General features: G+C 47.9%; 1 protein-coding gene across 4 annotated transcripts in view; it reads left to right on the plus strand.

Annotated features, from left to right (window-relative positions):
* Positions 1–13610, plus strand: part of LOC112562326 (mucin-12-like) — a 145484-nt gene that overhangs the window by 57187 nt on the left and 74687 nt on the right. For all 4 annotated transcript variants that reach the window (XM_025235536.1, XM_025235546.1, XM_025235526.1 and 1 more), the window contains exon 4: positions 11618–11794. In XM_025235536.1, coding sequence (XP_025091321.1) covers positions 11618–11794 — 177 coding nt within the window. The remainder of the gene's footprint in view (positions 1–11617; positions 11795–13610) is intronic.

Consider the following 13610-nt stretch of genomic DNA (forward strand, 5'->3'; position numbering starts at 1 on the left):
CATGTCGGCTTTTCTCCTATATTGACCATGAGAGAGCGGACCGCGCGGGGCCTGAATGGGTGGCAAGTGGGGCGGGAGGGGGACGGCAACATTTTGAAAGGGGTGGGGTGGGGGACAGGCAGCAAACCTTCCACCAGGGAACTCGTCCAAGTCCTGGGTTCTTCTACGGGTGCGTTTGACGAAGCAGCCTTGTGACTGTTTGTAGCCTCACGACCCACCCACCACCTCCTCACCTTGTTCGTAGTAATAGATGTGTGTCGTCTGCAAGTAGAGGTGTGATGGTCGTGAACGGTTTCTCGCATGAAGTTCTCCAAGATGTTGAGCAGGTGATAGGGGGCACCCTTGGCAAACACCAGCTGTTGTCTGAATGAAATCTCCTTGTTCGTTGTTGAGTAGTTCTTAGTGCTGTTGTATAGGGCTTAGGTGAGACACTCTCAATGCTGAATGTTTGCCTCATTCCAGACTCAGTAAGATGCCTTTTTTTAAGTCGATAGGGTTGTTGACGAGGCCTTGGTGGAGCTGTGGATGTTTTTATATTGGAATGTAATAGTTAAATATTTGTTCATCTGTGCTCTTTCTTGGTCTGAAGCCAGCCTGTTCTTCATCTAGCGGTTTCTCAGCGGTGGTGTTGATGCATTTCTGGCTTAATTTCAGCATCATTTGGGAGCTGATTAGGTTTAGGGTTCTGTGCTCTCTGTTTACTGTTTTCTTTCCTTGGAAGGCGTATGACTGGTGATTATGTCCATTCTTTGCGTTCCCAGAGTCTTTCACAGAACAGCGAGGGCCTTTGTTGTTTCTTCCCCACCCTGCTTCAGCAGCTCAGCTGTGCCGATGACTATGCACACTGTCCTCAAACCTTCGCTTCTGTACTTGCGTGCCGCAGGCACACGCCTGGTGCGTGGTCCACCCACCCGACTTGCAGGAAGAAGGTGAAAAACGCACCCCATCCCCCCACTTCCACACACACATGGTTTATCCAAACATTTGCTCCAGTCTTCTACCACGACTGCGCTGATTGTGCCAGCAACACTTGTGGCCTACGGAAAAATCGGTGATTTTTTTCACAAGATTGTTTTTGCCGTTGCTTTCGAATGGATGGAAGAATTGAGAGGAACATAGTATGGGTAGAAAAGACCCTTTTAGAAAATACCGAATGCATAGTTTTTTGTTAGAGTTTTAGAACAAGATCCGCTTGTTATCCACTTACAACACAGACCTTGAAGAGTACAGGTGAGAAGAGATAACAAAACTTACGCAAAGCGGAAATAGATTTGGTGACAGCCATCACGCATGCGCGAACATATTTTTTTTTCTCTTGCTTTGGATCGTTGAAAAATGTCTGATCAGCAGGTGAAAGTTGATAATGGAATAGAGAGGGAGGTCCGGCTGAAATCCTGTGGGTTGCAGACGAGACGAAAAACGATGATGTGGTGGTTGTATTATTAATGAACGCGTTGTTGATGTCGGCAAATGCATTTTGGGGGACACAGGAGCAGGCGACTGGATTAGGATTGTGGTGTGAAATTCAATCGTTTCTTGTCAGAAAACCGCTTGTCTGCAGGACTCACCACATGCAGCGAGTGGTTGTCGCCTGTCTGTATGTGGTGGTGGTGCTGTTTGCCGCTGATGTCACCCGTTGTCTCATCTCGCCATCGACACTGTCGTCGTAATCATCGTGATAGTCGTTATCGACATCATTTTTTTTTTCTGTGAAGCCAAGAAAATTGTCTAGAGAAGATCAAACGTAGTTCCAGGTCATTGTGGGCAGTGCAAACTACTGCACACCCAAAGCTTCTCCGCTAAAATGTTTGTTTAATTTTCAACGAAAAGCGTCAGAGTCCGTGAGTATTGATGTTCACGGTAATTTAAAATTATGATATCTGGAAGCTTTGAATTCCGTGAAATATGTAAAAATCTCAGTGTTTTCCACATTAAGAAATAATTCCAGTAGCTTCGCCTAATCCAGCTATGTAATGGCAACAGATCTTCAGCAATATTGTGAGGATGGTGCAAAATGTTTGTGCTGCAGGCAGTCTGCCAAGGACTGGACCGGAAGTGTCCACCTTGCTGCGCCTAGGTTTCGCGCAGCTAATGATGAGCAAGGGGCGGATAACCGTTGATGTAAGCGGACGCTGCAATGTCCAAATGAGCAAATGCGATGAGTTGTTGCTTGATGCAGAAGGTAAAAGTGAAGGGAGGCAATCCTGTCCTCGTGTGTGATTGGACAATGTTGTGCTGATATCAGTTTGCTAGAGTTGGGTGGAGGGGACAGAGGGAGGGAGAAAAATGAGCGGACTTGAGTGGATGGGAGACGTATTCGCCGGAGATTGGCCATTAGCAGCAGTAATAGCTGCTCCCGTGGTCCAATCAGGGACGCCGGTAACAAACGGCTGAGGCGGCCTAGCCTCGGGCTGGGCTCAAGCCATTTGCATAATGACTAACATCGCATGTTGTGCGTTTGTTATTGTCGCTCTTTTTTATGATGGTTGATAGAGGACCCCAGAGGCGAAGTGTGTGTGTGTTGGTAGGGGGGATGGGAGGGCGAGGTGGACGGATGCAGAGCAGATGGGGGACTTCTTCTCCCGGCCCGCATGAAACAATGCAGTTAGATTGCAAGCAAGAACGATAACCGCGAGCGCTTTGCCGGCGTGCACGAGGGTTGTCGATCGTTGCCACGGACGCGAGAGAGCGAGCGCTGCCGAGTGAATGTGGTTGCCACTGGACCAGCTGTGCGGCCACTGGAGCAGAAACAACTCTAAGCCGCGCGAGATGTGTGCGATGCTCTATCAAACACTGTCAAGCAAAGTCTGTGTGACTGTGTGTCTGTGTGTGTGTCTGTCTGTGCGTGTGTTTGTGTGTCTGTCTGTGTGTCTGTGTGTGTGTTTGTGTGTCTCTGTGTGTGTGCTGTCTGAAGCGGGCTGGGAGGGAGAGGTGTGTGAGTGGGGGGAAGGTATAAGTTACCGGCGCGGAGAACAGCCTGATGGCTTTTGCTGAACTTGATGGCGTTTGTGACGTTCCGATGGCACCAGGTGGCGCCGTAACTGTCCTCTAACTGTCATTCTGAAATACTTTATACGTCACAGGAGAAAACAAATGTATGGATAAATGCGGAAGCGTTCTACAAATAAAAAAAAAACATCAATATAAATATATGCGCGCGCACACACACATCTGTAAATGTACTTGTCATCTTTCTGAAATTAAGCTAATCCGCCGACTAGTCACGATGAGCCACTCTATATGACCCGTGGTTCTTGCTGACGTTGACCCATTTTGCAAAACACTTGAGTGAAACATGTTCGCACGGATCTAGACTTTTGTCCGCGAAACAAACGGCTGTGCATCCCCATCAGCAGAGCAGCGGCAGTGGTTGCTGCTGATGACGACACAAAATACTGACAAGTCGGATGAGGTCACATCAGTTCTCATCAGTCCCGCGCCATCTGTCGTCTAGCACCTGGTTGGCTACAAGCTGTGCCCTATCACTTCCTTATTTCACCTGAGGTCACAGAGTGCTTCTTAGACGATCACAAAATTGTGACCCGCTGTGTGCACCTGACCACTGCGGAGAGGAGGCAGGTTTGCACCTTTGATCATTTATTCAGTTTGGGGGAAGTGGGTGACATACAAAGGTCACAAGGGCATCTGCATACCCCCAACTGATTCTTGATGTCTACATTGACCCGAGCGAAACAGTCGTCGACAGCTCCACGCCACCTGACTTACTCCCATCGCACCACTCGACAGACCTGTCGTCTGCTGAGAGATGTGTGACACGCCTGTCCTCTCCCCCAAAACAAAACAAACAACTTACTACACTACCAGCTGGCCTCGACAGTTGTTTCAGATGACCCATCGTAGAATCAAACCCTAGTCCAGCCGATGACAACGACAACGACGACGGCGATGATGATGCAACAATGAGTTCCTCCAGCACCACAAACCACAGAGACCCAGACAGACATGGCGCCAGGCCATTCTTGGCATAAAATTGAATATCAAACACGACAGGAGAAAAATGCAGCAGTTGGAGGAAAAAAATACAATTGCTGCAAACCTTGGTAAAGCTGCCGCCATTTAATACAGACAGATAATACAGCAAATACCGCAATGTCGCGATGTGCGGCCATAAATTATGAAAAATCTGCATAAAGTTCCCTACAGGACTGATAAGACGATGCAGGTGATACAAATATTTCACAGCGTGCACAGAAAATACTAAACATGCCAGGCACAGCAACTGTTGTTGTTTACTTTAAGGAGAAAGTAATAGTGGATGGTCATGTGACCATTGTCTGTTATCACCTTGCTGATATTGTTTCACTACTGTTGCCCAATCAAAGATCCCTCTCGGTCGACTAAAGAGATCGAGCAGCTCACCGATCAGGAGACACAACTGTCGCCGACAGAGAAGTGGAAGAGGGGGTGGATGGAGAGAAGAAGGAGGAAGCACGGCTGGCGATAAAAAGTCAGGGTGACACGCGAGCGCCGGACTGGAGCCCTCCGTCCTCCCAGTCAGCTTCTAGCCGCTCTCCCCCCTCCTCCCCCACATCCTCCCAGAATTCCTGCCACCTCACTGTTCCAAGCGAGGCCGGCATGAATGGAGTTCGCGCGGCAGATAGGAGAGCTTGCGGGGCGGATGGTGGTAGGGGAGGTGAATGTGGGGGTAGGGGGGAGGGCAGCACGACGAAACAAACAGGTCGATAGCTGATCGATATTCCGTTTTTCTGCTTCCAAGGTCATAGGAATTCTTCCGGCACTTTCCTTCCCCCCACACTAGTCCCCCTTCAGTTTCACCCAGACCCCTTGCATCCAAATTCTAGCGTCTGTTCGTGAACCTCCATCCGTCCATATCCCCTCCCCTCACATCCCCACACATTCCCTCCACACATCCCCTCCCCCTCCCCACATCCCCACACAAACCCTCTTTGCAGTCGCGGTCCTTACGCAGACAGCAAAAAGCCTGTAATGGATTTTAACTCGGGTGCAGCTTAGGAGGGAAGCCCCGCGGTTTTGCTCGCTTAATGTCGGCGAGAATGATCCAGTCGGTGTCCGACTTGTCCAGCCCTTCGGTCGTTTGGTGACTTCTTTGTTTCGTGAAACAGAAATCATTAGAAACCGGAAAATTAACCGCACGGCACACGAATGTAGGACGAGAGAAGATGGTGGACTGTGCAAACGTGTCCTGTCTGCAGGACAGACTGGCGATCCTGACAAATAGGAGACAAAGGATGGAGGATGATGATCCCCTGCAAAAAACATTGTCACCGAAACAGAAACAAAGCACGAAACCGAAACAGACAAATGAAACAGAATGTAATCAGTAAACCATAACCAGTAAACGGAACCTACGAAGATGCCATCGCCACAGACGGATGGCGAAGAAGTATAGGGACCTCTCGCAGCCATCAGCACTCACAGAGATGACCCTGCAGGGAGACGGAAGAAGAGTCAAAATAAATAAAATGGGCAGACAAGGCTGAAGACGGGGATGGCAATGGCCTGTCATTCAGAGAAGGACAGAGGACTGATTGAGAGAGATTGTTAGAGTTGAAGGCCAGTATGTATCAGGTGGCCCCTAGGGCGGCTAAGGGACTAAAGATGTGTCCGCTGCTCCCATCTGTTTACTGACCAACGGGTCAGAGAAGGTCATCCTTCCGGGTGAGGGCCGGCATCTTGTCCCTGTAGCTATAAAAGTGGAGTCCAGACTCCGCGGGTGTTGCTTTATCTTTGGGACCATAATTATAAATCAGTAGCAAAAAAAAAAAAAAAAAGATGCCCTGGGGTGAAGTAGCTTAGAGTGATCTCCGCATGATCCGGAAAGTGGGTCGTTACTACGGGACAAGATGTGTGTCCATTCCCTCCCCTCACTTTGCCCCCATCTTACGTGGATAACGACTTAACCTCTCATCTGACCCCGATCCCACCCCGGCTGGTCGGATAGTTGGATGGCTTGATTGGTTGTTGAATTCGTTCAACCATGCCAAGTGTTCTTTTTGACTAACCTACAGGGTAGATACAGCGAACCGTTACTTATCTTGATGACCTCATACGTGCAGTCACCACCATCATTCACTTGCTCTTGTATCACCAGCCAACATTCTGCAAAAAAACATTTTCAGGGCTAAAATTTTTGGTGATTTTTAAAGTTTTTTGAGAGGACTCTTCGACGAGACCCTGTCCGTGTGTGAGTACGAGCCCCTCGGAAGTGCTCCCGGACACCCTCATTTACCAGAGAGCAGAGCAGAGAAGGAGGAAGAGAGAGTGGAGGGGTGTTAAACTTCCTTCATGTCGCATCTCGTCTTCCATCTCCCCTGACACAATAGAAGGCCGTGTTTCCATTTTCTAATGGCGTGCCAGGCTCGCGGGAGCAGTCCCCGGGCCTCTAATTTTTCCTCCGTTCAAGAAGGCGTCGGGTGGGGAGGCTGTGGTGGTGATGGTGGTGGAGGCATTGGATGGGATGGTGAGGATAGGGGCGAGAGTAAACTCTGCCCCCCACCCCATCCCCATATAGCACTGGTTCCGTGCGGAGGGGAACACATGTAAATTGAGAAAGTGGAAATTCGAACTTGCCGTGCAAATGTGTTTATGCAATGAGCGCGGAAGGCGAAAAGGGTGAACAGACACAGCGGAGGGACCGGGGGCGGAAATTTGCCGGAGATCAGTGAGGGGAGGGGGTTTGTGGAGGAAGAAGCTAGACTATGAAGGAGGTGTTGGGGGAAGGGGTGGGTGAGGTTGAGGAAGGTGCGAGGAGAAACAAATCGTAGACGACAGACGAGGTTTCACGAGAATTGGCAGCAGGGTGGGGGCAGGAGGTAGGATGATGAAAATGCTTTAGATTGTTGGGAATGGGAGGAGGGAAGGAGGGGGACAAGACCGTTGCCGAGAGAAGTGAGACTTACGAGGAGAGGAAGAAGGCTGTGACTTGGGATCAATGTCGGGCCTATCCGCCTCACTGCATTCTACCCTGCCTTGTGGGCATCCTTCTCCCCTCCATCTTTAACTGAGTGTGAGCCCCTGTGTGCGTGTCTGTGTGTAGAGGATGCGACTGTGGGTTTGTATGTTTGTGTTATCCGTGTGTGTTCGTGCAGGAAGAGGTGGGGGAAGGACCAGGAAACGTGTTTGTGGGGTGTGTCTGGTGTCTCTGAAGGTGTGTCTGGTTCACTCAACTAGCTCCACCTGCATGTCCTCGCACCTATCGTTTCTCGTTTTTCAACGTCGGTCAAGCCTCGTTAAAAAAAAAAAGTGAACAGGAGAGGTTAATAAAAGATTTTTAAAACCACTGAACCGAACGGAGACTCGGAGAACGAGATAAATTCTCTCTCGACCGATCTTACAACCAGGAAACTGTATACAGGGCTCGGGGGGTGGTGGAAGGTTGGCTTGGGGGCACAACATGGCGGGTTTGACGGCAAAGGTTGCGAGAGAGAACAGTGTCACGTGTTACAAGGAGTGGAGGGGGAGGTGGAATAAATTCAAAACGTTTCGCTATTTGCTCCTCAGAGTTGTGCGCGTGATGATGCAAGCAGTGGGTGGAGCCTAGGGGGCGTTGACTCTCGCAGGTCGCGACTGCACAGAGGGGACGATGCTTTTCGTACAACATCCGGGTCCTGTTTGTGCTTCCGGCGCATCTAAGGGCACTAAATGTCCAAGGCCACGGCATCGGCAGGGCAGCAGCTTTGTGATGAACAAAATCGATGTTTTGAAGCGTTCGTCTCGTTTTACGAGGGGTCCTTTGGGGGGGATTTCCCTCCTGTAACTCGAAAACCTCCATAGAAAGCTAACACCCATGTCCTGCTCCCCCTGGAGAAGACGGTTGTGACAATTACAAAATACAGGCATGCGCTGTGAAACGTGTTTCCGTCACCGACAGACTGTCAATAAAATGGCGATCACCTACGATTACAATGGATTACAATTCCTCTCACCTAGTGATGCCATAGTTTTACTCGCATCTCCGTTGTGATGCTGGTGTAATCACACCTACTATAAATATAAACCTATAAAAATATAACACACAGTTATGTTCAGTGCTTAATACTTCATAGTAATAACCAACAAGCGAGTTCGTGTAAGTACGAGGTCAGTGACTTTCGCACACACCGACACCTCGACGAATGATTGTATCACATTTTTGCATAAGCGACATAATCAAATTAATGTTTACAGTAACACTTCTTAAACAATTCACACAGATTGAATGGCGAAAATAATATTAATAATTTGTTTGCTTCGTAAATTCTCTTTTTGCGTTCATTGAATTAAAATAAAATCGACAAATTGTGAGAAGTGTTTTATTAGGAAGATTGTCTTTAACACAGCTCATCCAACACGAAGGATGCTCATCTTCCTACTGGTCACTTCTCTCGCAGGGTTGTGTGTAGTGCAGTGTCATGGTCTTTAGTATTCCTCAAATGATCACTGGGTCTTGGTGACACCCAAACAGTTGTTTAGGATGCTTTTTGAGTAATAATTTCAGAGCAAACTGTTGTTGAAAAATCATTTAAAGGATTCACAGGTGTACCTACTCACCCCCTACCCCAGCCATATTCAGGTCGTCTTGTTTGCCTTGTGAGAGAGATGAAAGAAATAAAATTGCCCCTTATCAAGTTTTCTTACAAGAATCTCTGTAAGTTTTTCAAATTTTTTTCCCAATCTTTTGCATTCATTCAGACAACCAGCTGTTCTGGAGAGACATTTATTTAGAAAATATCATAAATGTTTAGCCCAGTAGAGACATCACATCACAGTTTATGGTTGCAAGTGGACTTCATCCCTATCCCATACTCCCCTCTCACTCCCGCTCCCCCTCCACAGCATCATCACCACCACCAAGCCACCTTCCCTTACATTTTCTCGCCCATCACGCGCTTGCGATTTTCCAAACCGAGAAGTGTATACAGCAGCCGTTTCCGGGCGCCATTTTTGCGTCGGTGCAGAAGATCGCAAGGGAAACAACTCTCAACTCATTTGTTCGGTGCAGGCGAGCGTTGACGACGGTGAAAGGTCAGCTCCGAGGACGACTTCTCTGTCCGGAACGAGGGAAACTTGGCGAGTCGGGCGGATAGCTCATGTCGTCTGTGACCCAGTGATGTCCCCATCAAGCTCTGTCTCAACCCGGAAGCGACTCCGGAAAACTTGTTCCGGTCGCGATCAAGGGAGTTTCTGCGGAAGGGAGTTGAGGGGATTGGGGGAGGGTCTGGGGAGCATGCAGATTTTGCCTGCAACGGTGTCGCCTGTTGGTGCTGCAAAGAAGAGGACATGTAATAGAAGTGTTGCAGTTGTAACTGTTACATCAAGCAGTCTGTATCTTTAATGAGAGAGCGAGAGGGCAGTTTTTTTGAAATATATGCCTGGCGACTGGTCGACGGGGGAACGAACCTTGATCGTCACTCTCTCCATCGCGATTGTTCACTTTGGCTGTCAGTCATCGCAGGCGGGGGTTAGGATGTCTGTGTGTATGTGTGTGTGTACACATGTACAACTGTGCGCCAGGATAAACTCTGGCACTCACACGACTCCTTGCATGATGGGCGACGACAGAAGGAAAGCAGGGCCACCCTCCTCTTCGACATCTGAATCATGTGCCCAGATTGTGTTCCATCTGTCTCCTATAATAAACAAAAGGCTCAATCTCATCCGCGAGAAAAGAAAAAAAAAAGCTTAAAACAATAAAATAAATCAAAAATAAGATGACAAACAACTCTCCGCTCCCCGGGGAGCAAACACTGCATGCAGGTGTATTGTAGCTACACACAAACCCAACCTACGTACCCACCTCCACCCGAGCCATAAGGTCGATCACAAGCAGATGATAATTACACGCTTTTATTACAGGCTAGATAGTGAGTAGTATGTCGAGCCGATTCCACCTCCACTCATCACACACCCTCCTCTGTGTTCGTTGATGACACAACCGCTCTTTTGGGTGACCCTGCGCGAATGCCGGGGATGACAGACCCTCGGGCCGCTGCCAGAAAGCCAGCAGGAGTGGAGCCAGTGGTTGTTGGCTGCCCTGGTGTGGGTCGCTGATGTCGGACATAAGACTCCCCTCCCCTCCTCCCCCCGTCAGGCTTGCTTGCAGAGGGAGGGAGGGGAGAGGCTGGATGGGTGCTGGGCGCTCTACTCCATCTCTCGGTGGCATCGGCCACGGTCGAGCGCTCCTGGCGTCACACATGGCTGCTCAAAGAGATCGATTATCAGTAGAACGAAGGTAACGAATGGCCTCGGTGCGTGTCGGACGGGCAGAGAGGGTGGGATGGAGGAGGGCCGGGGAGGGAAGAAAGAGTTCCCTGCAGCATCACCGGCTGCAACAGATGCGCGAGATCATCCATTTCTCCCCTGTAATTTCCGCGGGTCTGTGAAATGCATTCAGACAGCTGCATTATCGTTGTAAATTAGAAAGAAGGCATACTCAAAAGAGTCCCCCCCCCCATTCCACACACACACACACAGGTCTTCTCTCAAACCGAATTTTTTATTTCTGAAGTTCGACTTTTGTGGCACATGACCGACCCTTGCAAATGTTTATTTTTTTAAATTCCATGCGTCTATTTTTCCTTAAGTTTGCCTTTTTTTTTTTTTTTTTTGAATAAAGTCAGCAGATGCGGTGTTCTTTCATCATTATTCCAGGCATGTGGATGCAGTTGTTTGATCGACCTCGTGCATCTGTTGTATCGTGCACGCGCGAGAGATAGAGATCTGAGTTGGGGGTGGGTACTCTTTGCAACCTTCAACCTACGCACTTGGGAGAGGACATATGAGATGGTATACCCAGTCGTTGCCGGGTACCTGCACTTACTCGGTACCCGTGTTCCAGTGCTACTATAGTGACAACAGGGGGATCGAACAGTTCGGAGGAAGGTCGGTTAGAGGGTTGAAGATAGAAGTTTTCATTCATACCTGAAGGGAGGTGGGTGGCCGTAGTGGACAAGGCTAGCTTGAAACATCTCTACCCAGGGAGGAACACTCGTCATTTGTAATCAGGTGTAGATGTTAGATATGTGTGAGTAAGCGGTTAAGAGTTATATGCAGCCTGATTGAGGTCGAGACCAGGGATTTACAAATAAATTGAATGTCTTTCTCGTCCACACCACCTCGCACACGTGTGTCGTTCTCCATTTCGCCATTGAATTAATTCATGTCACGTGCGGTTTTATTTCTGATCGATCCTTCAGGAGATGTTAGATGAAATGGTGCCAAAAACTTTTTGCCATTTCTAATGCTTCTCTGAGATTTCATTGCAGATAGCTTTTCAGAAAGTTTACTATACTACTGCTGCTGTTAGTTTATTTCCAGACTTTCGTTTTCCAATTTTTTTTTTTTTTTTTTTTTTACAGTTTTTGTCCTTCTCATTTTTCTACCTTCCATATTCATTTTTTTTTTTTTACATCATGTTTTCTGTTATTTTGTTTCTTCTTTTATTCTCGCTGGAGGGAGGTGGGTTTTGACATGGATATTGGACATTACACTAAGTTGGGGATTGAATCTCTTCTTCAGACAGCTGTTTAACATTGCGCTTTGAACATAATGAAAATGTAACAAAATGAAGGAATTGAAAAACAGAACTGTAGGAATTTCAGTGATGTGTGACTTATCGTCTGAAATGCTGTTGCAGGCTATCCTCGGTTTTTCATCAACAACAACCCTTATTCCCCGTTCGGTCCCTTCATGTCCACGGCGGATACTCTGCCCGCGCTACTTCCGCCAGGGCCCAGCACCCACGGCGGCGCAGTGGCGGCCCCTAGCCAAGCCCACGCAGCACATTGTCATCGCATCTACGAGCTGCAAAAAGGTGAGGAAACTTTGAAGACATTTTAAACAAAGTAAATGTAGAAAAAACTTATTTTCCTGTGTGAAAGAACAAGGAAGGAAAAAGATGAAACCTTAAACACACACACAGATGTACACGCACGCGTGAGCGCGAGCTGAAGAAAACATGTGATATGGGTCCATGATTTTAATAAATGTCATGTAGGACTACTGTAGCTACTGAATGGACTGACTTCTACGCAGGACTTGCTTCCCGCTGCTGGAGACTTGTCTGAATGGCGAATTTTCCCGTTTGTCCCGTCCGCCCACCCACCCACCCACCCATTCCTATCCCCACCTACCGGTAGAGGCAGACAGCAGACTTACTGGTCGTCAGCTGGTGCCAGCCAGTGGTTGACAAATGATGACAATTTCCATAGAGCAAAATGACCACAGTACAACCAACCAACCAGTCTGTAACAACAGCTGTTGATGCTAAGTCCAGTAAATGTTCACCGCCATTGTCATCATTAGTCGTAGCTGCTGTCCCATACACAGTTCCAGTTTCAAATTAGCAGGTTCGATGCCAGATGTGTGTTGATATTTTTGAAGCTCGGTCAACGACCTTTCCTCTCTAGCCCGTCCAACCACTCTCCACCCACACTCTCGTGTATGTTATAGTCTTTTCTGTTTAAGTCTTCCAGGCTTATCAATATAATCAATCATAGATACCACTTTCATTCTGTTGGCGGTGTTTTAGTTTTAATGTTTGTTCGTTCAACTATTCCATTATGTTAAAGCTTTAGTCATTTACTTCAAATATACAGTTCGGCTTTCCAATGTGTGTGTGTGCGCGCGTGCGTGTGTGTGCGCGTGCGTGTGTAGAGGGTGAGGTACCGCTGGCAGGCGTTTAGAAGGTTTGAGTACGAGGCGTCTGCTGCCAGAGCAGTTTGGGTCACCGTGTACAAACCTGATGATTTATCTTGCTTCCACCCAGTCTGCTGTGTACACAAGATGTTAACGCGCGTTTGAACTAATCTAGTGGGCTAAAAATAGTTCTGCACTCGTCGCCGAGATTAAGTTTGACAAGACAAACATGCCAGAGAATTGTTCTAGGCCCTTGCTTGAGCCGGCATAACAGGCTACAGTCTTCTACACTTGCACCTGAACACACCCGTGTTCTCTCTCTCTCACACACACACACCCTCGCTCTCTCTCTCACACACACATCCTCGCTCTCTCTCTCACACACACACCTTCGCTCAGGCTGAGGCACACAGGTGAACATGTAGTTCCTTCAGTCACCAAACATCAGTACATGTATCATCAGGCTACAGGCAGGCCCCTGACAACGATGATACGAAAGCGATAGAAACCTTAAAAGGAAATTTGAATTGTGGTCAATAAATTACACGAGATATTCAACATTTTATTTTAAATATGCTTTATTTCAGACAATCTGTGCCCGGCTGAATGCTAGTAGATGTGTTATGAACACATTCAGGGCAGGCTAGGCAGGCTAGGCAAGCTATTATGTTCCCTAGGTTACATGTCATTAAACGCGATTTCAGTTGGAACTAATCCCCTCGTAAGTCGAGAATCATTAGTAGTTAAAAATACATCTACACAATGTGGTGTCTGCTGTCTCTTGCTAACCTCGCTAAGTGCCTCTGTATTATTGCTTTTTTGTCAGAAACACACATTCTGTCTGACGGACATTCTGTACCATGTAGCCCACGGCAGCCACGAGGTCACGTGATAAAGTAACTGCGTTGTACACGTGTATAGTTTACAGAGTTTGATGTTTAAACGTGTTTACAGAGTATAATGTTTACGTGGCATGTTTGTGACACATTAAC

The sequence above is a fragment of the Pomacea canaliculata genome, linkage group LG1 (assembly GCF_003073045.1).
Source record: "Pomacea canaliculata isolate SZHN2017 linkage group LG1, ASM307304v1, whole genome shotgun sequence".
NCBI classification, from domain to species: Eukaryota; Metazoa; Mollusca; class Gastropoda; order Architaenioglossa; family Ampullariidae; genus Pomacea; species Pomacea canaliculata.